At 58.5% G+C, this 21,540-nt stretch overlaps 3 protein-coding genes across 3 annotated transcripts; 2 read left to right on the top strand and 1 right to left on the bottom strand.

Annotated features, from left to right (window-relative positions):
• The first annotated feature begins 3,514 nt into the window (after positions 1-3,514).
• On the top strand, positions 3,515-6,277 carry GNG13 (G protein subunit gamma 13). Its single transcript, XM_032197580.1, has 3 exons — positions 3,515-3,747; positions 4,861-5,001; positions 5,725-6,277. The coding sequence occupies exons 2-3, from the start codon at positions 4,904-4,906 to the stop codon at positions 5,828-5,830; spliced, it is 204 nt and encodes a 67-aa protein (XP_032053471.1). The 5' UTR covers positions 3,515-3,747; positions 4,861-4,903; the 3' UTR covers positions 5,831-6,277.
• Positions 6,278-6,319: 42 nt separating this feature from the next.
• Positions 6,320-17,261, bottom strand: CHTF18 (chromosome transmission fidelity factor 18). Its single transcript, XM_032197746.1, has 22 exons — positions 17,144-17,261; positions 16,680-16,850; positions 16,394-16,544; positions 16,086-16,266; positions 15,828-15,917; positions 15,680-15,732; positions 15,356-15,497; positions 14,954-15,166; positions 14,141-14,238; positions 13,936-14,059; positions 13,655-13,782; positions 12,956-13,049; positions 12,781-12,879; positions 12,361-12,491; positions 11,920-12,082; positions 11,534-11,758; positions 11,277-11,426; positions 10,591-10,721; positions 8,942-9,086; positions 7,583-7,699; positions 6,922-6,979; positions 6,320-6,571 (listed from the first exon to the last, which is right to left on the bottom strand). Exons 1-22 carry the CDS (start codon positions 17,259-17,261, stop codon positions 6,435-6,437), a joined length of 2,919 nt encoding a protein of 972 aa, XP_032053637.1. The 3' UTR covers positions 6,320-6,434.
• Positions 17,262-17,600: 339 nt separating this feature from the next.
• On the top strand, positions 17,601-21,281 carry RPUSD1 (RNA pseudouridine synthase domain containing 1). The gene is made up of 5 exons (XM_032198033.1): positions 17,601-17,822; positions 17,902-18,025; positions 18,158-18,260; positions 18,341-18,442; positions 18,698-21,281. The coding sequence occupies exons 1-5, from the start codon at positions 17,641-17,643 to the stop codon at positions 19,096-19,098; spliced, it is 912 nt and encodes a 303-aa protein (XP_032053924.1). The 5' UTR covers positions 17,601-17,640; the 3' UTR covers positions 19,099-21,281.
• The last annotated feature ends 259 nt before the right edge of the window (positions 21,282-21,540 follow it).

Genomic DNA, 21,540 nt, shown 5'->3' with positions numbered 1-21,540 from the left:
TCAGCCCAGGAGCATAAGGTGCACGTGTGCTTGGTTGTGATCAGCAGACCTCCATTGAGTTTGTCAGAGTAAGATTTCTAAAATACAGGGCTAATAAACTAATTGTTTAAAAACTTGTCCTCTAGTGTAATACTTAAGGGGAGGAAAAAAAATTATCTTGTGCCCTCCCTAACCTTGTGTGGCTCTTACTTCTGCTCTGGGCCAGTGGTGCTGCAACTCATAAGATCCCACAGCATGGTTGGGATATTTCTAGATCTGAACAGAAAATACCAACTGGGACCCCATCACCTCAAGCCTGACATGAATAACTTCACACTCAGGGTGGATTTGTATGAGAAAAGGGCAAATAGGTGAGTTCATGGCCAAGGAGACAGTGGAGCAGTGTGGGTGAGGGCACAGGACCACCCCCACATGCATTGCCTCGTCCCCCCTCTGCTTCCCAGCCTTGTCTCTGCTCAGTGGGCTGGGAGAGAGCTGCTGCTGTTTCTGCCAAGGACACTAATTAACCTGCTAAATGATTTTATCCCTTCAGAGTGTGTACCAGAGAACTGAGTTATCTAAAATACCGTTCCACTGAGAGCCTTAATTAGCAGCGTGTGCTGAGGGCAGACCCCTGCTTTCTGGGGGGTGGATGGGGGCTGGTGCCTTGCTGCTGTTGTGGGGCCTCGCTCTCAAATGCTGTGCTCGGCATGTGCTGTCCTCCCCTGGGTGCTGGTGCAGCACCCAACTGTGCTCGACAGGCACAGATCCCCTCTCCCCAGTCCCAGAAGAAGCCAAAACCAGCTGGCAGCTAAATCTGCCATGCTCCATGTCAAATGTCCTTGCCCACTCTTGCATACCCCACAGCAAGCTGCCTTGCACACCCCGATGTTCAGAAAGCATCCTGGTGCTGGTCCATCTAGCACTGATCTAGCATCTCGTGAGATAGATCCCATCCCTGCTGGCTCCTAGTATGAGAGCACAAAGCTGCCCCTTACCTTCCTGCACCCAAGACACGTTTCTCCAGCCTCCAAACCCTATCTGAGATAAGGGGTTCATGATATTTTCTCCTTTCTTACCCCTCACCCAGGCTGTGCTGGGGGTGGGCTGTGTCCCCTGCGTGCGGGCTCCTTCCCACCAGTGCTGGTGCTGCCCACAGATGGCACCGATGACGAAGGGGTGAAGTCACTGCTCGGCCACCTCGGGACACCACCGAGGAGTAGCTTTCTCCCAGCTGCCTGCCAGACCAAAAATACTCCATTTTAATAACTGGACTAAGCAAAGTTTTTTTTTTAAAAAAAAAAAAAAAAGCAGCTTGTTGCTGGCTGCCAGATTAACAGATGGCTACAATCATTAATATTGCAAAACTTCAGGAGTTCATAATTCTTTAATCTACAAAGCCAGGCAGGGTTGCTAATGCGAGCCCTGCAATCTGCTGCGCGGGGTGGGCACGGCGGGGGCTGCGCAGCTGGGTCCTCAGTGGGTCCTCAGGGATTTGGCACGCGGGGCACTTGTCCTGCTCCCAGCCCAAAGCCTGCCAAGAAAAGGTACCAGGGTGGCCGTGGCTATAGGAGGGGATGAGCTTCAGGGCCCCCTCAGCTTTGGGATGGTGTCGATGGCTCCGAAATTCGCTGGGCACTGCCTGTGCCATCCCTGGCAGCTCTGCCCGGCCCCGCTCAGCCGGCGCTGCAGTCAGATTGTGGAAAATCCACAGAAATCCAATAACCCGTCTCCAGTGTCATTTTATCGCTAAACCCCAGCCTTTCCCATAATTGTTTGGAGGCAGCGCTGGGAGATTACGACTGATGTCAACAGCGAGATAATCTGCGGGCCAGCGCGCCGTATCGCTGACCTCCTTCAGGCGGATGGTGCCATGTGGAAAAGTCCAGGCGGTGGCGACCCAAGGAGGCCACCACCACGGAGCCGTTTGCAGACACCCAGGATGCTGCTGTGGGCAGCATCCTCTCCTGGGGCAGGGCAGGGGAGCGGTGAGCCCATTAGGAGGCCGGGGAGGCCGTTAGTGCTATCGATCTTCGGTGGAGGCTGCCCGCGGAGCCTGGAGATGGGCGCCAACAGAGTGCAGGGAGCAGCAAAGCTTTTGGGATGGGGCACCCAGGTGGCTGCAGGGGCTTCTGCGCTGCCAGAGGCATCCGAGGTGCAGTCTTTGTGTAAGAGATAGAGAGAGCAGCAAAGAATAAAGTTCTTATCATGAGGATTACGCCATAGATAATGATACGGTCTTTTACGTATGAGAAAATGTCTTTCTCTGAAGATTTGCACTTGGTTTTATAATAACTGTGCCCAATACTACGTAATAAGTCACTATCAATAGCAGGGATTAGAATCTGTGCCCAATCAACCAAGCATCTTCTATAACATATAGTACATGTTAATTATAATATAATTTATGTTTTATTATATTTATATCATTTTATATGCTAAATGACCTACTATATTTCTAGGGTATATATTTCATATTTTATTATTCACAGAATCACAGAAACATAGGGGTTGGAAGGGACTGCAAGAGATCATTGTATATATACAAGAGATTATTTTATATATTTTTTTTAATTATTATTAATTTTTTTTCACCTCCCTTTCCTCAGGCACTCAGGCCAATGCAGGGCATTTGCTCCCTGAGCCTTCAGCACACAGGGAACCCCCCCAGTTTGGCAACACCAGGCTCATCGCTTTGGGGTGGAATTGGGCAGACTTTTTTTTTTTTAATGGTTGCTTAATATGGATGGTTTGTTGTTTTGTTTTGCTTTGTTTTTTGTTTTTTGTGTTTTTCCTTTGCGGTTTTGCTTTTACTTCAATGATGGTGATTTTAATCAGTTAACAACACTTAGTGTGGCTTTATCTTTTTCCTCCCTGTAAGTTACACTAATTGCTGCTTTTTAATGCTCTTGTTGTTCAACATGTGCTTCCCCTGACCTTCACCCTGGCCAAATATTTAGTTTCCAACTTCTCAGCTTTTGCAATTTTTTTATTATTATTATTATTTTTAATTTTCTTATTTTTTCTTTTTTTCTTTTTCCTTTTTCCTTTTTTTCTTTTTAGTAAGCCATTCCCATGTGCACCCCTGCAAATCCCTGCCTCCTGGCCCTGCCAGCACCAGGAAAGTGGCAAGATAAAGTGGGAAGATGCAAGAAAACCAGGGGCAGCACACAGCCACCAGCCAGGAGAAAGCAATGGCGTGGGGCTGGGGTCTGCATCTGGCAGGGGTCCTTGCTGATGACACCCAGGAAGGCTTTGCAAGGATTCAGGCAGGGATGCAGGCAGGGATGTGGGCAGAGATGCAGGGAGGGATGTGGGCAGGGATGCAGGCACAGATACGTGCACAGATAGGAGCAGGGACACGGGCAGGGATGCAGACACTCCCTGGGGTGCTGCTATGTCCCAGCACTCATCCCACTCGTGTCCCCCCGGGGCCCATCCAGCCCTTACAGCGCAGCCAAGGCCGGGGTAGCCGCGTTTCGGCAGCACGGCCGCCGCAGCCCCGGTCCCAGCACGCTGCCTTCGTCCCGGAGCTCACGTTCAGCGGAGCCAAATCCCCCGGGAGCAGCAGGGGGGGAGGACGCTCTCATTATCCGGCTCTTGCCGTGTCGGAGGCAGCTGGACGGGCCGTGCATTAATAGATTACACAGAGGATTTGGGCTTGCTGACAGCGAGGGCAGCGCTAGCGGGAGGCGAGGCCAGCGCAGCTTGCCGAGCCGGCGGGGACGGACGCAGCCCCCGCTCCTGCTAACACCTTTTCCAGCCGAGGTAGGTGGAGAGCTCGGCCGTGGCCGTGGCACTGGGATGCTGCTGGGATGGCCGGAGTGGGGCTGGGGATGCTTCTCCGCCGGGAGAGCCGCCGGAGGGAGCGGGAGCAGCGGGGAGGCCGGACCGCGGGCGCACAGGGATGCTGGGCGCTGGGTGCTCACCCTCCTCCCGGCCGTGCTGATTATTTTCACTGTGGATGCTCTACAGAAGCACGGAGCTGCTGAGCCCTGCCCTGCGCGGGGCTGAGGATGGCTCAGGATGCGGGGTGTCCCCCGTTTGGCCACCCCGGTGCAAAGTGATGCTGCTGGGTGGGCCCGGTGCTGCTCTGTGCTGGACAGAGCATGGCCCCGGGCTTTGCTGGGGTCATGGGTGGCCACGGGCAGGAGGAGATGTCCTCTTGTGCCACCCGTCCCTGGGACAGTATGGGGAGCTGGGGATCACGCGGCTGTGGTCACAGCTTGTGCCCAATTGGGTGCTGTGCCTCAGTTTCCCCACCATGTCCCCACTATTCGCCGTGTTGCTGCGGGGTGCTCGGTGCTTTGCTCCCCTCACCCCCCCACCAGCCATCCCTGGGGCCACAGGGCCTCCTTCCCTGGTGGATGGTGCCACTCGGTGCTGCCCATGGGGGCTACTGCAGCTGGGGGTGAGGCTGGGAGAGAGGGATCTCACCCCAGCCCCAAATACTGGCTTAGGGGCTGCAATACATCCCCAACAAACACCCCACTGAGCCTCCTCCAGGGCTGTGCAGGGCCAAAATCCCTCCTGCCCCTCGCTCAGGGCCACAGCCAGGCAGGAAAATGCTGCCCCCACCCCACCCCGGAGAGCCTCTGGTTTGTTATTTGCACACACCAACAGCCAAATCACAGTCAAATCCAGCCTGGCTCTCCGGGCAGGCTTTGCATGTGCCCACGGGCTCAGGGTGGGTACAAGAGCGCGGCACTGGGCACTCACCTCCGTGCCCGGCCGTGCCACCGAGGTAAGCAAAACCTCCCAAAATCTCTCGGAGCCACAGGTCTGCAATGGGTGGGATCAGGAATGTCCCCAGGAGCTCAGGGAGCACGGGGATGGGGCAGGGGGCAGCCGGGGACACAGCACGGACACCCTGCCTTTCAGCCCCCACCGCCGCCGCGCCGAGCCCCCACCGAGACCAGGTGCCATGGACGAGTGGGACCTGCCGCAGTGGAAGAAGGAGGTGGAGAGCCTCAAGTACCAGCTGGCCTACAAGCGGGAGATGTCCTCCAAGACGATACCTGAGTGAGTGAGCATGGCTGGGAGTGACTGTGGGGCTTTCTCCCCCTACCCCCTCCAAATCTCCTCCCTGAACGAGCTCAGAAATCGTCACCCCGCGGTTACCCAAGCCCCAGCTGCTGAAGGCTCCCCAGACCCCCCCGCAGGTGTCCATAACGCCCCGTGCCCACTCCTCTCAAGATGCCCAAGTGGCCAGGACGTGGTGGCAGCTGAGAGACCTCTGGGACTCCCCAGGAGCCCCCCAGTGCTTTGGGCTCAGCCACCACCTTGTGCCCTGTCCTGTACCTTTCCTGTAATGGGGCGGTGGGTGCGAGGGTGGACACCCAGAGGCTGTAAAGCACAGCTGGAAATGAAACGTGTAACGTGGTCATGAAGAGGTATTTCTGCATGGCTCGCACCTTGCTGCTGCCTGCCATGAAGGGGCACAGGACATCCCCACGGCCTCGCTCTTACACAGTGAGGGGGGGAGAGGAAAAGGGCGACCTGAGCACGGTTCACAGGGCAGTGCCGAGGCCAGCAGCACACGGCAGCCACAGGCACTGGGGACAGGAGGCAGCTGATGAGGTCTCAGCAAGCTGGGGGCCCCCAGCATGGTGCTCCCACAGCAAAACTTTGCCCCAGGCCCACCATGTGCAGGCCTCGATTCGGTGCGGAGCAAATCCAGAGGGGTTTGTGCACTGCAGCCCCAAAAACCCAGGCTGTATAACATCCCCCCGACCCCTCCCACAGGTTCGTGAAGTGGATCGAGGACGGTATCCCAGAAGATCCCTTCCTGAACCCGGAGCTGATGAAGAACAACCCCTGGGTGGAGAAGGGGAAGTGCAGCATCCTCTGAGGGCCGCGGGCCGCCAGCAGCTGCCGGGCGCCCGGCCTACCGCTGAATGTACACTTTTTTATTAGGTAGCTTCCGAATACGACTAACTGAAAAACCCTACCCTCATCTTGTCTTATTATTTTTAGTAGTAGAAGCGTTTCTTTTTTATACGGGCTGCCTGGGAAAACAGACACGGGGTGGGCAGGGTGGCCGAGAGGCATGGGGCGAAGCAGAGGCGTGAAGGTGTCTCTGGGGCTGGTACAGACTGCCACATACCTCTGCCCCCCTTCTGTAAACATGACTGATTTTTCAACTTGTAAAGGAAAAAAAAAAAAACTTTTATAAAACATTTACAATGATTTTACTCTTTTGTATCTTGTAGGCTATGCAGTTTTGCAGCACAACAGGCAAAACATGGCAACTAAGGGTTTATAAATGAAATAAACAGAGCAATATTGCAAGATTTTATTAATTTTTATATTTTATTTTTTTTAAACAAAACAACTGGTTATTAAAAAAATATCAGCACCATCTGCACATACTCCATGCAAGGGTGAGACAGCTAAAAGCTAGCTTATCCTTTCGCTCCCCTCTCCAGTAGCTCCTGGGTTCCCTCTGGTCCCTGCTAGAGCAGGTCCTTGATGTAGAGGTTCCTCCTGACGGCGTTTGAAACCCCTTCGTTGAATCGGAACCAGACGTCGCTGTTGCCCACGGCCTTTCCCATCTGTCTCTCGATTGAATCTTGCTCGGAGGGCTGAGCGGCTGCAGGGCAGGGACGGGGGGGGAAGATCAGGGGTAAGGAACGTGGAGGAACTCCCCCCCTTTATTCATGAGCCCCACTGATGCTGAGAGGGGAGCTCACACCGTGCACAGGAGTGTTTGCAGACACACAAGACTCAGCTCCCACAGACATGTGCAGGACCCCAAACCCCTGCTCCCCAGCTCAGTTCATTTCCCAGTTTCCCTTCCCACCCCACCAGCATTCCCCAGGGCTGGGGATAGGGCTTAGGGACAGAACACCCCTTTGGGCACCCGTGGGTGTGGGGTCCAAGCACTGCAAATACAGGGACCCCCAGCAGCACCTGTGGGCACCCCATCCCCCTGCCACCTACCCGGGGCTGTGGACACCCTCTGCCGCAGAATCGGCCGCCCGAAGAAGTCGGTCTCAGGCTGTGGAAAACAAACAAGGTGGGGGTCAGCACAGCCCTGCTGGTGCCTGCTCCAACCCCCAGCGCAGGAGCAGGAAGCCACCGAGCAGGAGCTGAATGCAAATCCCGCAGAAAGGGCGAGTGGCCTTGGTAAAATGCAAACAACATTCAAAATCAGTAGGAAAAGACAAATGTTAGGGGTTGCTGTGCTAAACGGGGCTTTGCTGAGGGCTGAAGTCTGAAGTTCAGCCCAGGACAAGGGGCGGTGGCACGGGACCAGGAGAGCCCCATGGTGTCCAGTTGGTCCCTGGTGCTGCTCCGGCTGCTCCCCATTGACCTCCCCAGCTGCAGCCAGATGGGGTTTGGGTGCTTCAATACAGATGTACATGGGCTGTGCTGAAGGCACTGCCACATCTCCCGTCCCCACAGATGGGGCCTTCAGGGGATGTGCTGCAGGCTCCCCCTCCCCAGGCACTGATGTCCCCAGGTGCAGGGAACAGAGCAGCCGCGGGGGTTTCATGGCCAGATGGCTGCAGCAGAAACACCCCAGGGACACATCGCAGGGCCCACTGATGGGTAAAGGCCCCTCCGACCTTACTGCTGATAACTGTCCCCCCCCCCTCACCTTGTCCTCCACCACTGCCCTCCTCACGATGTGCTCCAGGCGCTGCTGGTGGTTTTGGGGTGCTGCTGGCCCTGTGTCCTTTCTCTCATCCGGCTCATCGGGGCCTCTTGCTGGCTCCTGTTGGGGGGAATACCCCTGAGCACATCCCCTCAGGGCTACTCCTGGGTGTCCAGACCAGGGAGGAAGCCCACAGCTGAGGACCTCTGCCTTTCTCCAACACACAAACACCCAAGTGTTCCCATCTGGGAAACGCAGGAGGATTTCTAAGGGTTTTGTTACAGATATAGTCATCTTCAGGCTGTAGTCTGGGGTCTATTTGCTGCCTATTTGGATAACAATACTTTGTTATACATGTTTTTCACCATGTTGTCTCCCAGCAGCAGCTCCAGATTAGCCCAACGCAGTGCTTTGGGCATGCTGTGTGCGCTGCCTCTTTGCCTGGGACTTTGTGGTTGGCACCGCGTAAACAAGAAGCCTTCAGAGATGTTTTTACACCATCTCCCTGCCACAAGTATCCCCTGAGGAACTGCCTCTGCTGCAAGAAGGGGCTCCCAGGGACCAATTATCCCCCTGGCACCAGGGCAAGGCAGTCAGCAGTTACACAACCCCCACCAGGGCCGTTTCTCAGCCTCCACATTTGCCCACTTCCACCTCCTCCTGCCTCATGCCCACTGCTCCGTGCAGCAGAGGGTTTTGGCAGTGGGCTCTGCTCCTCCTGGGGTGCTCTGGCATCCTTGGGAAGATCAAAGTGAAGCAACAGGATCATACAGATAGGAAAGAGCAGGTTGGCTCCTTCACTGATGTGTATCAGTCACAGCCAGGTCAACTAAAATTCCCATCCCTAGCTAGGTGAAGGGTTTAAAGCTCATACTTAGAGTATTTCCAGAATTCATGCAAGAAGATGAGCTGTTTGGGCTTGGATGTGCTGCCCTGCGCCTGCTGTCAGCCCAAGGCAGATGTGCAGGGGCAGGGGGGGGCAGGCTGTGGGGACCCATGGGGTTAATCCTGGATTTCCACAGGCAGAGCAAAAGCCATCAGCGTGCTCGTGCCTCTGCTGCCATCAGCAGGCAGAGGCGGCTGGTAGGGGCAGGGATGGTGGGCAGGGGCATTGGGTAACCCCAGAGAGTGGGGCAGGGGGACACAGACAAGACGTCCTCCCAGGCCCTCTCCAGCTGCAGTTGGACCCCATAGCAGGGTCTGTGCATGCACTGACAACCACCTCCTGCTTTGGGAAGACCCCGTCCCCACACCAACCCTAAGGACTTCATTCATCCCCATCACCCAGCTGCACCCCAGGCGATGGACACACCACTAAGGGCCCCCTGAAAGCCCACCCTCCCCTGCTCTCCCCCTCCGTACCTCGCTGAGGTTTCGTGCCTGCAGCAGAGCCTCCATCCTCCTCATCTTTTCCAGCTCGATCTCCCTGGCGATGAGCTGCTTGGCCTGGTAGGTCAGCTGCTTGCGAGCCGGCAGGTCCGGGAACCGGCAGACATCCTCCACGTTCCTTCAGCAGCAGCAGCCAGGTGCACGGGGGCAAGGAGGAGAGAAAATAAATCCATCACCATGCACGGTGAGACCTGCAGCACTGCCAGCCCTGTCCCCTTTCTGTCCCACCCCGGGGCATGTTCCCCACCGCTGCCCTCCCAGTGGGCACCGGCAGCGTTAGAAGATGCCCAGGTGGTGCTGGACGTGCAGCCCCAGGCTGCCCTGGTACAGCGCAGCTGAGTGACAATCCCCAGGAGATTACACGCTTCTTAATCTTGGTTTGAGTGCAAGAACAGGAAATTACACAGGTTTGTGAAAAACAGGCTACCCTGAAAAAGCCCAAGCCACAGGGTCGCAGCTGAGGCACAGGAGGCAGCAGGGCCCTTGCCACAAAGCAGGGGGGCCTCAGGCAGCCCCCCCAGGGGATGCAACCGTGAGCAGGCATTTGGGCAAACCACAGCAGCTGGGCTCTGAACAGGGCTGGCACGCCAGTTAAGGCTTTTTCAGCACAGTTGAAGCCCAGCCTGAGCACCGAGCAGCCGTCTGGTTTCCTTCGTCTGCCATTTAGACCGTTCTGTGCTTTATTCACATTCAGTATTGTTTCCCTTCAAATAATGGGAACGCACTCGCATGTCAGATGGATTTGCAGCTGTTTAGAAGTCAGCTGTCAAATCTACTGTTTAAAAAAGTCATTTTTCTTCCTGTGTTTCCTCACACGGTCCCTCAGCTGCCTTTAAAGAGCAGCAGCAGTGACAAGGCAGCGCCAGAACAGGCTGCTGCGGGAAAAGCAAAGAGTGCAGACACCGAGCTTCCCTGTAAAACCCAGCTCCTGTCCTTCCAGGTACTGCCATCTCCAAAACCACTCTGGCTGTACATTGCAAGAGAAAACAGCTCGTGACAGCTCAAGAGAAAACAAAAGGTTTTGCTGTTAAAACAGCTCTGTTTGATAGATGCACTGGGATGTTTTTTAGGGGTGCCAGCAGGACACGGCACCTCCCTGCAGCACCAAGCATTGCCGCAGCAGGGGCTGGGGACAGCTCAGACCTCAGAAGCAGAGCACAGCACACCAGGTGCTGCTCCACGCTGCTCCAGCTCCCTGCCGGTGGCTTTTCGGAGCAGCCAGGCTCAGGGGGCAGGAGAGCGATGCCTCACCACAACCCGAGCAGGTCCCCCAGGCGTTTCCGTGGAAAAAAAATAAAATGCTTCGCTGTAATTAGATACAGTGGCTTGATTTAACAGAGGCTAATTTCTGTAATTAACTTTGTACCAGGAAGACATTAGCTTTGCTCCTAGCTCTGCTCGGGTCTGTATTATTTCACCAAAGCCTCGGGAGCATTTACAGCTCAGAAGATCCCTAAAGCACAGCCAAGACTCAGGTCCAGGAATGGCATGCTACTGATACACCAGTTCATCAGATAAAACCAGGACAGCGCACTCATTTTCTCATCCCGGTACAGCACCCACGAGCTCCTGCCTGGCAGAAAGAGGACCGGGCAGAGGAACAGCAGTCCCTCGAGACTTACGGGTCAAGCTTGTAGACGTACTGGCCCTCGGGCAGGCGCTCCTGGTGGTAGGTGAGGTTGTAGGCCAGCATGGTGCTGATGAGGTCGGCGAGCTGCTGCTTCTCCTTGAGGCTGTAGAGCTGCGTGTTCACCTGGGGAGGACAGCGGGGCCCACCGGGGAGGTGAGCAAGGGGAAAGCACAACTCTAGATATCTAGAGCAGCTTCTCAACACGAAAATAACCCAAAGCAGGCTTCTTGTCTCAATATGAGAACAGATAGCAAATGCCCATGAGGATACGACTAGGGAGGAGAAAAGTTTGGTCTCCTATTAGGGACACCCTGTGCTTCAGGGCAGGGGAGCCTCCTGCATCAGCCCCAAGGGTGAATGTGCCGAAGGAGCAGGAGAACCAGAACCAGGCCTCCAAAATCCTCACTTGTGCCAAGCCCCCAGCCCCGGCTCCGGTAGGTGCACCCACAGCCAGGTGTCTGAGTGCCACGTCCCCTCTGACTTCTGCATCGGGTGCAATTCCAAACCAACCCTGAACTGGGGACGTAGAGGTCTGGGACATCAGCTCAGCCCACGCCAGGGCAGGGCAGTGCAGGGGACATGTCCCAGTCCCCCTGGGAGCCACTCAGGGAGGGGACCCAGCACCCAGGACCCTGCCACCAGAACCAGAACAGCCAGAAGGGAACATCGGGCACTCACCGGCCGGAGCTTCGGGGTGAGGATGTCCAGCAGCAGGCAGAGCACCTCCAAGATGAGGGACTGCTGCCCGGTGCGGCTGCGAGCGCTGGGCGTTATCCCTGAGACCATGGACACAATGAGGTTCTGCATGTGGTTCTGCTTGGCCAGGGCCTGGGAAGAGACAGGGCCAGGACAGTTCAGCCCCAGCCACGAGCACAGGTGTCCCCATAAGCAATGGGGCCAAAGCCCTGTGGCCACCGTGCCCGCCCGGGGCTTGCCTCGTGCTGGCTGCTGGGGTAAGCGAGCCGGGGGATGCTGGTGGCTGCGAAGAGCAGGTGGAAGGCCACGGGCAGGAAGGGCAGGTAGCGCATCAGCTGGAAGCTCTGCCCGTGCAGCACGGCCCTGCCCAGCATGTCGGAGAAGCCCAGCCACTCCAGGGCCAAGCACACCGAGCTCAGACTGGAGTCCCGCAGCTTCATGTTCAGGAAGTTGTCGTACAGACCCTGCAGGCCGGGTGAGAGCAGGGTTAAAGACAGGCAGTGGTCACATCTGAGGATTTTAAGCACCATCCCGAGCTCGGCTCCAGCACTGCACTGCAGCCTGGCACTGAAAGGAGCACGGACAGGAGCTCACACCCCTGGCTCTCCCCTCCAGGCTGCTCTACCTGGGCGAGCTTCTCCTGCTCCCCCGAGGAGCTGGCGAGGTGCAGGACGCGGTGGAAGCGGTGGGAGGAGGCGTTGAGGCCGGCCTTCACGCCAAGGTGGGACAAGTCATCCTCATCTGCCAGCAGCTGGTTTGGCAGCGTGGGGTCCATCCCTATCCTGTGCCTGCAGACAGCAGCAAGGACAGGGCTCGGGGGGCCTGGGCCACGCACAGAAAGTGCAGTGCTGGGTGGACCAGCAAGGAGGATTTGGACCCTTTTAAACCAGACTGAAGGCAACACCAGTATCAAATTAATGGGCACTAAAAAGAGCATCTAGAGTACACAGATTTTCTGAAACTAAGCCTGGTCTCCAGCATGGTTCGGGTTTCTCCACTGCCAGTCCTGCAGGCAGGGCCCACAAAGCAGCATGTGCCAGACAGACCTAACAAATTCCCCGTTTACCTTTGAACCCGTGGGAGCTGGAAGATCTCTTGCCAGATGGAGAAGAGCCCCTTGTTTTGGTCCTTCAAGCCGATCTTCATCGTCTGCACCATCTGCACGTTCAGCTCCTTCTGGCCTCGGCCGTGCAGGAACTGCAACACAAGCAGGGGGCTGCGTGCTGCGTAGGGGGAGAGGGGCAACGGGAGGAGAAAGGGGGTGCCAGCCACAGCTCTGCGGTGCTGGGAGCAACCCGACACAAAGACACCTCATTCTCCCTCACGCTGTAGCGGAATCGAGGTTAAAAACACCAGGGACAGGACTGACACTTTAGGGACCTGCCTGGAATACAATCTTTCCCTTTATCCCCACCTGAATCCAGAGCAGGTCAAGCAAAGCAGCAAGCCTTCACCCCCCCTGGGACCTTCCCGCTGCTACAAATACCTGCAAGGTGTTTATGCACGAGCGGATGTCGTTCTCTGTCTTCTCGCAGAGTGCCAGCAGCGCTCCTGTGTCCGCCCTCATGCCCTGCAGGAGGGCGATCTGCAGGGGAGGGAGGTGAGAGGGGCCCTGGCCACGCAGCCACCGCGTGGGGACAGGAGCCTGGGGCTGTGCACACCTCGCCGAGCCGCTGGGCCAGCCGGGATGGGGCCGTGCGGGGGAAGCTGAGCAGGAAAGCTTGCTGCCGTAGCGGTCTGAGGGCAGGCACGAACCTGGAAAAAAGAAGCAGAGGGTGTCCGAGGGTGTCCGAGCCACCCCAACAGAAGAAATCCAGCCATTAACGTGACCCTCCAAAGAAATGCGGTGTTTAAAGCGCTGCACGTGGCTGCACGCGCCAACCCTACCATTCTGTTCAGCCTTGAGAAGAGAAGACTGAGAGGGGATCTTATCAATGCTTACAAATATCTGAAGTGTGGGAGACAGAGGGATTTGGCCAACCTCTTTTCAGTGGTTTGTGGGGACAACGGCCACAAAATGGAGCATGGGAAGTTCCGCGGCATCATGAGAAAGAACTTCTTCACAGTGAGGGTGACGGAGTGCCGGGACAGGCTGCCCAGGGAGGCTGTGGGGTCTCCTCTGGAGATATTTTAAAGCCTGTCTGGATGCCTACCTGGGCAGCCTGCTCTAGGGAACCTGCTTTGGCAGTGGGGTTGGACCCGATGATCTCTGGAGATCCCTTCCAACCCCTACAATCCTGTGATTCTGTGCACATCCACACCCAGCCGAAACTCACACCAGCACCCGTCACCTCGTTCACGGCAGGGGTTTCAGCTCCCCACCCGTCCCCTTTCCCACCCCGAGGACGAGCAGCACTCACTGGTCGTTGCAGATGCAGACGATGGGCCTCAGCAGCAGACCGCCCTCGCGCCGCCTCCGCCGGCCCGGCGCCGCCTCGCCCTCCGCCTCCTTGCTGTTGATGATGTTCAGCAGCACGCTGATGGACGCCTTGGGGAAAATTAAGGCACAAAAGGGAACGAAAGCTTGCCGTTTAGAAGCAAGAAACAGGTAATAAAATAGAGCAGAGGATGAGCTGCTAACGGGGCTAAGAATTAAGCAAAAAGTGGCCAGGTTCAGGCTGGGCAGCAGCTGAGGGCTTACGGTGGGCGCGCCGTCTATCTCATCGATGATCAGGCAGTTGGGCTTCTCGTCGGCGCCCAGCACTGACTTCATCTGGGTGGCAGCTTCGATGCGGGTCTTGAAAACCTCCGGGCTGCGGTCGTCGCTGCAGGAGAAGGCCACGGGGGAAGGCTCAGCACAGCACCACCGCCAGCGGCTTTCGGGGCCGGGCAGAGGCGAGGCTCACCTGGCGTTCATCTCCACCACGTTGTACCCCGCGTGCTTCGCGATGACGTGGGCCAGCGTGGTCTTCCCTAGGCCGGGTGGGCCACAGAGCAGGGCCACCTGTAGCACAGAGGGGACACTCAGCCCCTGCAAGCCCCTGTGCTGGCACCTGGAGGGGCACTGGGAGCAGGGAAGGTCAGGGAAAGTCACTGAGGGAAGGGGAATGTAACGGGAGCTGCTGGAGACAACAGTCATGCTGGCTTGCAGCTGGACCTCTCAAGCATTTTGTAAATGTATAGGATGACAGAAAATGGAGAATAAAACCCCTTCCAGAATCACACTCCCAAGAACCAACTTTCACACTTTTAGCATATATATTTTTGTTTCCCTAGTTTTTATATCCTTTCACTGGATATGCTGAAGCTGGTAAAACAGCCTGGGTAGTTATCTCTGTTCCTTTTACTGTTTCAGCACCATTTTTCTCTTCCAGAGGCAGAAACTCTTGCTCAAAGACATGACATGTAAACTCCTCACGAATTAAGTCCAGACCAACCTCTGATAAAAAGGGCACTTCTTTCCCCAACCAGATGACTTAATTTGGCTGGATTTGGCTGGATTGGTCTCTTCAAACCTGCTGCCCTCCCCTTGTTATCATATTACTTAAGCTGAAACAGCAGAAGAAATGAGGAAAAGACATATTTCTAAATGAGAAAGAGGGAATAGTTTTTTTCCTGGATCTCTACTAGAAAAGAAGAGAAAATGAAGACCCCGCTGCTCATCATGGTGGTGGGGTTAGGAAAGGAGGCTCACCACAGCCACGTCCTGTCCTGCTCACCTTGTATTTGGGTCTCTTGTGCTGGTCCAACTCAGCTTCCAGAATCTCCTCCGTGAGCTGGGCCTTCGTCTTCCACTTATTCTGCTGCTCCTTGGACTGTCTGAACGGGGGATGAGCCTCAGCGCTGGGCTTTGCCTTCTTCACGGGCTTCTCCCTCCCGAACACCACCGTGTCCCAGAGCTTGAGCCACTTCAGGAGGCAGCGATTTGTGTACTGGTGGCAGACAAGAGAGCGAGCAGTCAGAGTAGGATCTGATGAGCACACAGTAAGGACAGACACAGGGCTCTCCATCATGGCTTAACGTCTGTGTTATGAGCACAAGAAGCAAACCCAACAACCCACAGCATTAAAGAAGAGCTATGAGTGATAACCCCCTGAACCCCACTTATCCTAGGAGCTCACATCATCACTGAGCAGCTCCATGTAGCGCCGGGGAGTAAATTTGTCCACCCAGAGGCAGTGCAGTGAGGACTCCTCCTTGTCCGCTGCCTCCGCTGCCTCCTGAGGCTCCGTGGTGTTGGTGTCATCACAGGTCTCGAGGCAACTGTGAGGAAGGATTAACACGTCCCAGACCACGCAGGGAGCCAGGACAGGGCTGGGAACTAAACCCAGACTTCCCAGACTGCGGATACTGGGGGCAGGCTCATCTCCCACACACCCAGACCCACCGGAGCCTCGAAGGAGCCACATCTGAGCGCAGCAGACCAGGAGCTGCCCACACCTCACCTGTTTATTATCTCCGTCAAATGCTGCGACATCTCCAGAGCGCGCCTCCGACGCTTGGGGACAAACGGGGCGAGAGGTGGGGGTCAGAGACAGGCTGCTAACGGGGCAGCAAGGGGGAAAAGGCTGGCAGGGCAGGAAGGTGAGATACCTCTTCGTTCACTTGTTCCTTCAGGTAGGAGAAGGGGACCCCCAGCAAGTGGAGCGGCCTGCGTGCGTTCCAGCCCAAGGAGTCGGGGAGCTGTGAGAAGCAGAGGGCACGGTGATGCTCACAGTGATGCTCACAGTGATGCTCACGGTGATGCTCAGCACGGACGCTTTGTGCTTCATCAAAGCTCTGCTCCTGAGCCAAACGGAGGTCGCAGAAAGCAGCTGAGCTGAGGAAGCCTGGCCTCCAGACCCCCCTCACCTCCACTCCTGTCCTGGAGGGATCTTCCCTCACAGCCATGAAGACCCTGGTGCCTTCGGTGGACGTCACGTTGATGTAGTCCTCCAGGATGGGCGGCCGCCTGAGGACCCGCTTTGGGTTCTTGTTGGAGGGCGGCGTGGTCTGCAGGGGGGCCATGCCGCTCACCTCCAGGCGCTCCGAGCTGGACAACAGGCTCCGTTAGTTGGGGGTGAGACGAGGAGCGCTCAGAGCCCACCCAAGGGCAGGCCTGAAAGGCTCTCTGAGCAAAACACGGTGACAGAGGGGCAGCGATGAAGCTTCCAGGGGACCCAGCCAACCTGGCAGCCTGGGGAGCTCCCGGCACCTCCGGGCCAGGCATGAACGTGGCAGCGTCCTGCAGGACATCGGGAGCGCACTCATCGTCCGCGCCGAAGTTCAGCTTCTTCACGGCTTCCAGCCGCTGCCGCTTCGGCTTAGGAGCTGGGTGAGGTGGAGGCAGGAGAAAGCTGAGAGATGTGGCACGGACTAAAGCCCACCAGAGCAGGCTCGGGTGCAGCAGAGCCCCGCAGAGCCCCCAGAGCACCCCACAACCAGCATGGGCTCAGCAAAACCTACTGAGGGTCACGGGAGGCTCCGGGGCTGGGGAGAGCTGCGGGGATCCACGCAGGGCGCACTCCTGGCTTCTTTTCTTGGGGTTCCCCCTCCCAGCTGGCTCCGTCTCCTCCAGCGGCTGCCTCCTGCTCCGGAACTGGGAGATTTTGGGGCCGGCAGGCGGGGACGGGTAATCTGCGGGGCAGCGCGGAACGGGGCTGCTGGGGGCTGGCGGCCACCTCCGGCTCAGTCCGGGGCAAGCCCAGCGGGGCCACCCGGAGCTGGGATCCCAGCCCCACGTCTGGGAGGCGCCGGGGATGGCATCACATCTCCGGCACGGCCGGAGGGAGCCTCCCGAGCTCCGGTTCGTGCCCGCTGCCTCCTGACCCCGCCGCCAGGAGCCCGGCCCCGCAGTCGCAGCCCCCCGGAGCCGCTCCCCGCTCCCCGCCGCTCTCCTCCCGGGCACCGCGCGGCCCCGGCGCCGGCACCTTCCAGCTCGGCCAGCACCTCCAGCTCGGCGGAGAAGCGCTCGTAGAAATCGTCCCCGGATCCGTCCCCGGGGCTGTCCCCGAGCCCCTCCATGGGGTCCTCCAAGGGACCCTCCATGGCCCCGCCGCGCTGCGCCCCGAGCTTCCTCCCGCCGCGCCGCTCGCCGGCGCGGCCGCTGATTGGCTACGACGCGCCCCTCGGCCAGAGGTGGAGGCGCTGATTGGCTCTGCAGCGCGGCGAGGCTGGAGGAGGAGGCGCTGATTGGTTCCGGCGCGATCCGCGCTCGGCGCCGAGGTGACGCGCTGCGGCCGCTCCGCCCGGCCGGGCCGGGCCGCGCCGCAGGTGGGCCGGGAGGGGGCCGCGAGCGGGGCCGGGGCCGCGGGGAGCCGCGGGACCCCCGGGACCCCCTCCCCGGGCCGGGCGTGCGGGGCTGCGGCGGGCGAACGGCCCCGGGGCCGGCTCCCTGCCCCGCTGCTGTCCCCGCAGGGCGCTCGCCATGGAGCCGGGCACCATCGACAACCTGTGCATCCTGTACCAGAGCCCCGACTTCATCGTGGTCAACAAGCACTGGGACGTGCGCATCGATAGCAAGATGTGGTACGAGACCCTCACCCTGCAGGGCCAGCTCAAGCGCCGCTTCCCCGAGCTGGCCGACCCCGACACCTACTACGGCTTCAGGTGAGCGCCGGGCCCCGCGGGGGTTCGTGCGGCGGTGGTGGAGTTGCCGGGTGCTCCCCCCCTGCCCTCTGCCCCCCAGGTTTTGCCACCAGCTCGACTTCTCCACCAGCGGGGCCCTCTGCGTGGCGCTCAACAAGGCGGCGGCGGGGAGCGCCTACAAGTGCTTTAAGGACAGGCTGGTGACCAAAGCCTATCTCGCCCTGGTAAGTGCCTCCCGCCGGCTCCTGCTCCTGGGTGTCTCACCGTGCTCGCTGCTTGCTCCTCCCGGTGCTGCTGAGGAGCGAGGGTCGGTGCTGGGCTCGCCCCGTGGGCTGCCTCGTCTCCTTTCCCTGCAGGTGAGGGGCCACGTCGCCCAGAGCCGCATGACGATCCGATACGCCATCGGGAAGAACACCACCGAGGGCATGACCCACATGATGTGCATCGACGGCACCGAGGGTGAGCGCCCTGCCCGCGCTGCCCCCGCTGCCCTCACCCATGTGGCTGCGTGGAGCTGACCCCTGCGGATCTCATTGCAGGCTGCGAAAATCCCAAGCCCTGCCAGTCGGAGCTGATCGTGCTGGAGCATGGCTCGTACAGCGGAGACCCCGTGACCAAAGTGCTGCTGCAGCCGCTGACAGGTGGGAGCTGTGGGGCGGCTGCAGAGGTGGGGGCTCCGTGGGGGCTCACACTGCCTTAGGGCAGGGTGCTGAGGCCGGACGGGTCCTGCAGTGGGACCTGCGCTTGCAGCCACGTGGTGCAAGGTGAAGGCTAGAAAGGGCTAAGCAGAGCTGAGAGCTCATGGAGGATTTGAATTCTCTGGCTGGGGGGCACTAATGCCATTTGGGAGTTGGGTGATAACCTGTGTGCTTGCTCTGCTCCTGCTTTCCCCCCAGGGCGCACCCATCAGCTCCGCGTTCACTGCAGCGCCATTGGCCACCCCATCGTGGGGGACTTCACCTACAGCCACAAGAAGGACAGCAGCCCCTACAGGATGATGCTCCACGCCTACTACTTGCGCATCCCCACCGGCAAGGAGCTCATCGAGGTCTGCGCGCCCGACCCCTTTGTCACTGAGATGGACAGCAACTGGGTGCCCCACCACGTCGCCCACCGGCTGGACGACACCATCCAGGAGCTGAAGGACCAGGCGATGCAGAAGGGGGAAGCGGAGGAGAGCCAGAAAGCCGTGCTTGAGGACAGGGGAGAGGAGGTGCTGAGCGAAGCCAAGAGCCCGGAGACAGAGGAGCAGCGAGCCCGGTGCGAGCAGTGGCTGGCCGAGTGGGCTCTGGAGTGAGCACCAGCCACGTTCCTGCATTTCCAACCCACTGCTCCATTTCTGTCCCGATGGGTCCCAGAGCCCAGCGCTGACTCCGCATCCGCACTTTCCGTATGCCGTGGCATCCCTCACTTCTGGGGCTGGGGTTAGGCAGGTTTTAGCAGCAATTAGGATCGGTTTATTTTTTTAACATACCCATCACCCATCTGGCCACCGGACGCCCCTTTCCTAATTGTGTGCCTCGCAGCCGTCACTGCGTCACGCGCCAGCTTAGAGTGACCCCAGAGCATCACGGCCCCGTGCCGGGGCTGGGGCACGGCCGCTGGCTTTGCCGGGAAGGTGGGGGGCAGCTCCAGAGCCCACCCTTGCTGGGATCTGAAAGGCAGCCCACCAGGACGTACTGGCTGCAGCTGCGGGATCCGTGAGGTCTGCGCCCCCCGTTCCAGCCTCCTGCGGTCAGCGGCAGGGCCCCCAGTGCAGGGGACGAGCTGCCCGCCCCCTCCCCATCCCCTCGCTGCGTTTTTTTAAAGGCTTATTGAAGATGGATGAGTTGATACTAAGAGATTTTAAACTTTTTTCAGGTTTTTATGAGAAGAATCTAGTCTTTTAGCAGTTCTGAATACCGATGGTCCCAGAGATGCGCGTATTTTTAGTACTTCCCTTGTATTAAATTAGCCAGCGTCCCTCAGCTTTTTCTAGCAGATCCCACTATTCTTTCTACTAGCGTTTCCTTTCCTTAGCGCCCACCTTTTTCCTGGGTGTGGAGGTAACTCCTGGTGAGACAGATCAGAAGACAGAAGCTTCTTTCTGCTTTACCCTAACGAAGGGGAGCAGTTACCACGTTTTGGTCCTACTGCTCGACCGCCTGCCTGGCTGGCGGGTCGCTGCGGGGCTGTTGGCACTAGATGGTGCCGGAGGCAGGCCCTTTGCTTAGGCTGTTTGTTAGGGCTCTGGAGCAGGGAGAGGAGCGGATGAGGTGGCTGAAGTGAAAAGAAAAGCTGCAGGCAGCAGGAAGGAGCTCGTCTCTCACCTTGGCGCTCAGGTTTGCAGCATGCCAAGATTTGTTTCTGCACAAATGCCCTTGCTTCGCCGGCCAGCTTCATCCTGCTTTGCTCTCCAGTTTCCGCCCCACTTCTCTGCAGCCCTTGGAGAAAATGAAGAGAGCAGATCAGCATCAGTGGGATGAGGAGAGACAGCGCGTGGGCCACAGTGCCCGAAGGGACCGGAGCCACTGAAACGTGTTCCTGCGCCCCAGGCACCAAGCTGCACGTGCCACAGGTCCCACCAGCCCACGAGAAGCCCTGGTCCGTGTGCAATGCACCGTGTAAAATCTCATGCGATGCACCTACCCAGCGGGTGAGCAGAGCAGCCTAAAAACCCGTGTGGGGTCTTGCATTGTGCTTGGCTCTCGCCCTGCTCGGTGTGAAGCTGCTGGGGGTCAGGACGGGCGCACGCCTCCGGCACCGAGCGGGCACTGGGGGCTCAGGAGGTGCTGCTGCGGTGGCAGAGGGCTTGCTGGAGCCACCTCCTCCCTGCCAGGTACCATCCCCACCTCCAGGTGTGGCTGGGGAGGCAGCTGCAGGCGGGTCGGAAGGCTGCGGATTGATGACTTGAACTGTTTGCCAAAGAATTAGCGTCAGCGATGTGCCCAGCAGGGCCCAAAAGGTTACGGGTGAGGTTTGCTGCCTCGGAGCCAGGATGCGCCCGTCACACAGGTCCTGCGTGGGGACGTCCCCGCTGCCACTGGTGGCTGCAGGGACAGGGGCTGCTCTCGGCCGCGTGGGGACACGCTGTGCCCAGGCACACGGGGATGGTCACACAGACCATCACGGCCAGGGGCTGGCCTCAAACCCTCACCTGGGAGCACCGGAGGAGCCCCTGCGTCCCGCGCCATCTGTCGTGTGTTGCACTTCTACTCGATGTTGCAGGAACCGGAGAAATCTGTAGTTTCCTTCCCCAAAGATGGGGTCACCGGAGCCCTGCCCCTGCTCTCCCTCGTGCACCGGCGGGCAGTGCTGTCCGCACTCACTCCCACGGGGCATTTGCTGCATCGTGTCAACCCACTCGTGCATGTGCGGTGCGGGGAGGGGGTTGTGGTCGGGTGTGCGTGTTTCGTGACATTCTGTACCTCTGGGAGTAACCCTTATTTATTGTGTGTTTGTGGACATCACCATAGTAAACCGTCACCTGCAGGCACCGCAGTTCCCCCGTGGTCTCCTCCTTCACCCCGCGCTGCCAGGCGAGCCCAGGGGCTCTCAGGAATGAGCACGGACCGGCACAGCGGGGCCGGCCCCAGGGCTGCAACCCGGCCAACCTGTCCTACGAGCAGCACCCATTGTAGCGCGGGCACCGGCTTTCATCCTCACCCTGGTGAACCCCCCCCCTGGCCGAAACCAGCAGGATTATCCGTCCAAAAGCCCTCCTGGGAGGGCAGAGGGGCTTGGAGCAGCTCTGCCACCG

The sequence above is a fragment of the Aythya fuligula genome, chromosome 15, assembly GCF_009819795.1.
Source record: "Aythya fuligula isolate bAytFul2 chromosome 15, bAytFul2.pri, whole genome shotgun sequence".
Taxonomy (NCBI): Eukaryota; Metazoa; Chordata; class Aves; order Anseriformes; family Anatidae; genus Aythya; species Aythya fuligula.
Note: the sequence above shows the minus strand (reverse complement) of the source record. Positions and strands in the feature narration are given on the sequence as shown.

Coding starts and splice junctions, on each gene's coding strand:
- CHTF18 (XM_032197746.1), bottom strand. CDS start 17,261: ATGGAGGGTCCCTTGGAGGACCCCATGGAGGGGCTCGGGGACAGCCCC. Junction 14,060..14,140: donor GTGGTGGAGATGAACGCCAG/GTGAGCCTCGCC, acceptor CTTCTCCTGCAG/CGACGACCGCAGCCCGGAGG. Junction 7,700..8,941: donor AGGCACGAAACCTCAGCGAG/GTACGGAGGGGG, acceptor TCCCCCCAACAG/GAGCCAGCAAGAGGCCCCGA.
- GNG13 (XM_032197580.1), top strand. CDS start 4,904: ATGGACGAGTGGGACCTGCCGCAGTGGAAGAAGGAGGTGGAGAGCCTC. Junction 5,002..5,724: donor TCCTCCAAGACGATACCTGA/GTGAGTGAGCAT, acceptor CCCCTCCCACAG/GTTCGTGAAGTGGATCGAGG.
- RPUSD1 (XM_032198033.1), top strand. CDS start 17,641: ATGGAGCCGGGCACCATCGACAACCTGTGCATCCTGTACCAGAGCCCC. Junction 17,823..17,901: donor GACACCTACTACGGCTTCAG/GTGAGCGCCGGG, acceptor TCTGCCCCCCAG/GTTTTGCCACCAGCTCGACT. Junction 18,443..18,697: donor GCTGCTGCAGCCGCTGACAG/GTGGGAGCTGTG, acceptor CTTTCCCCCCAG/GGCGCACCCATCAGCTCCGC.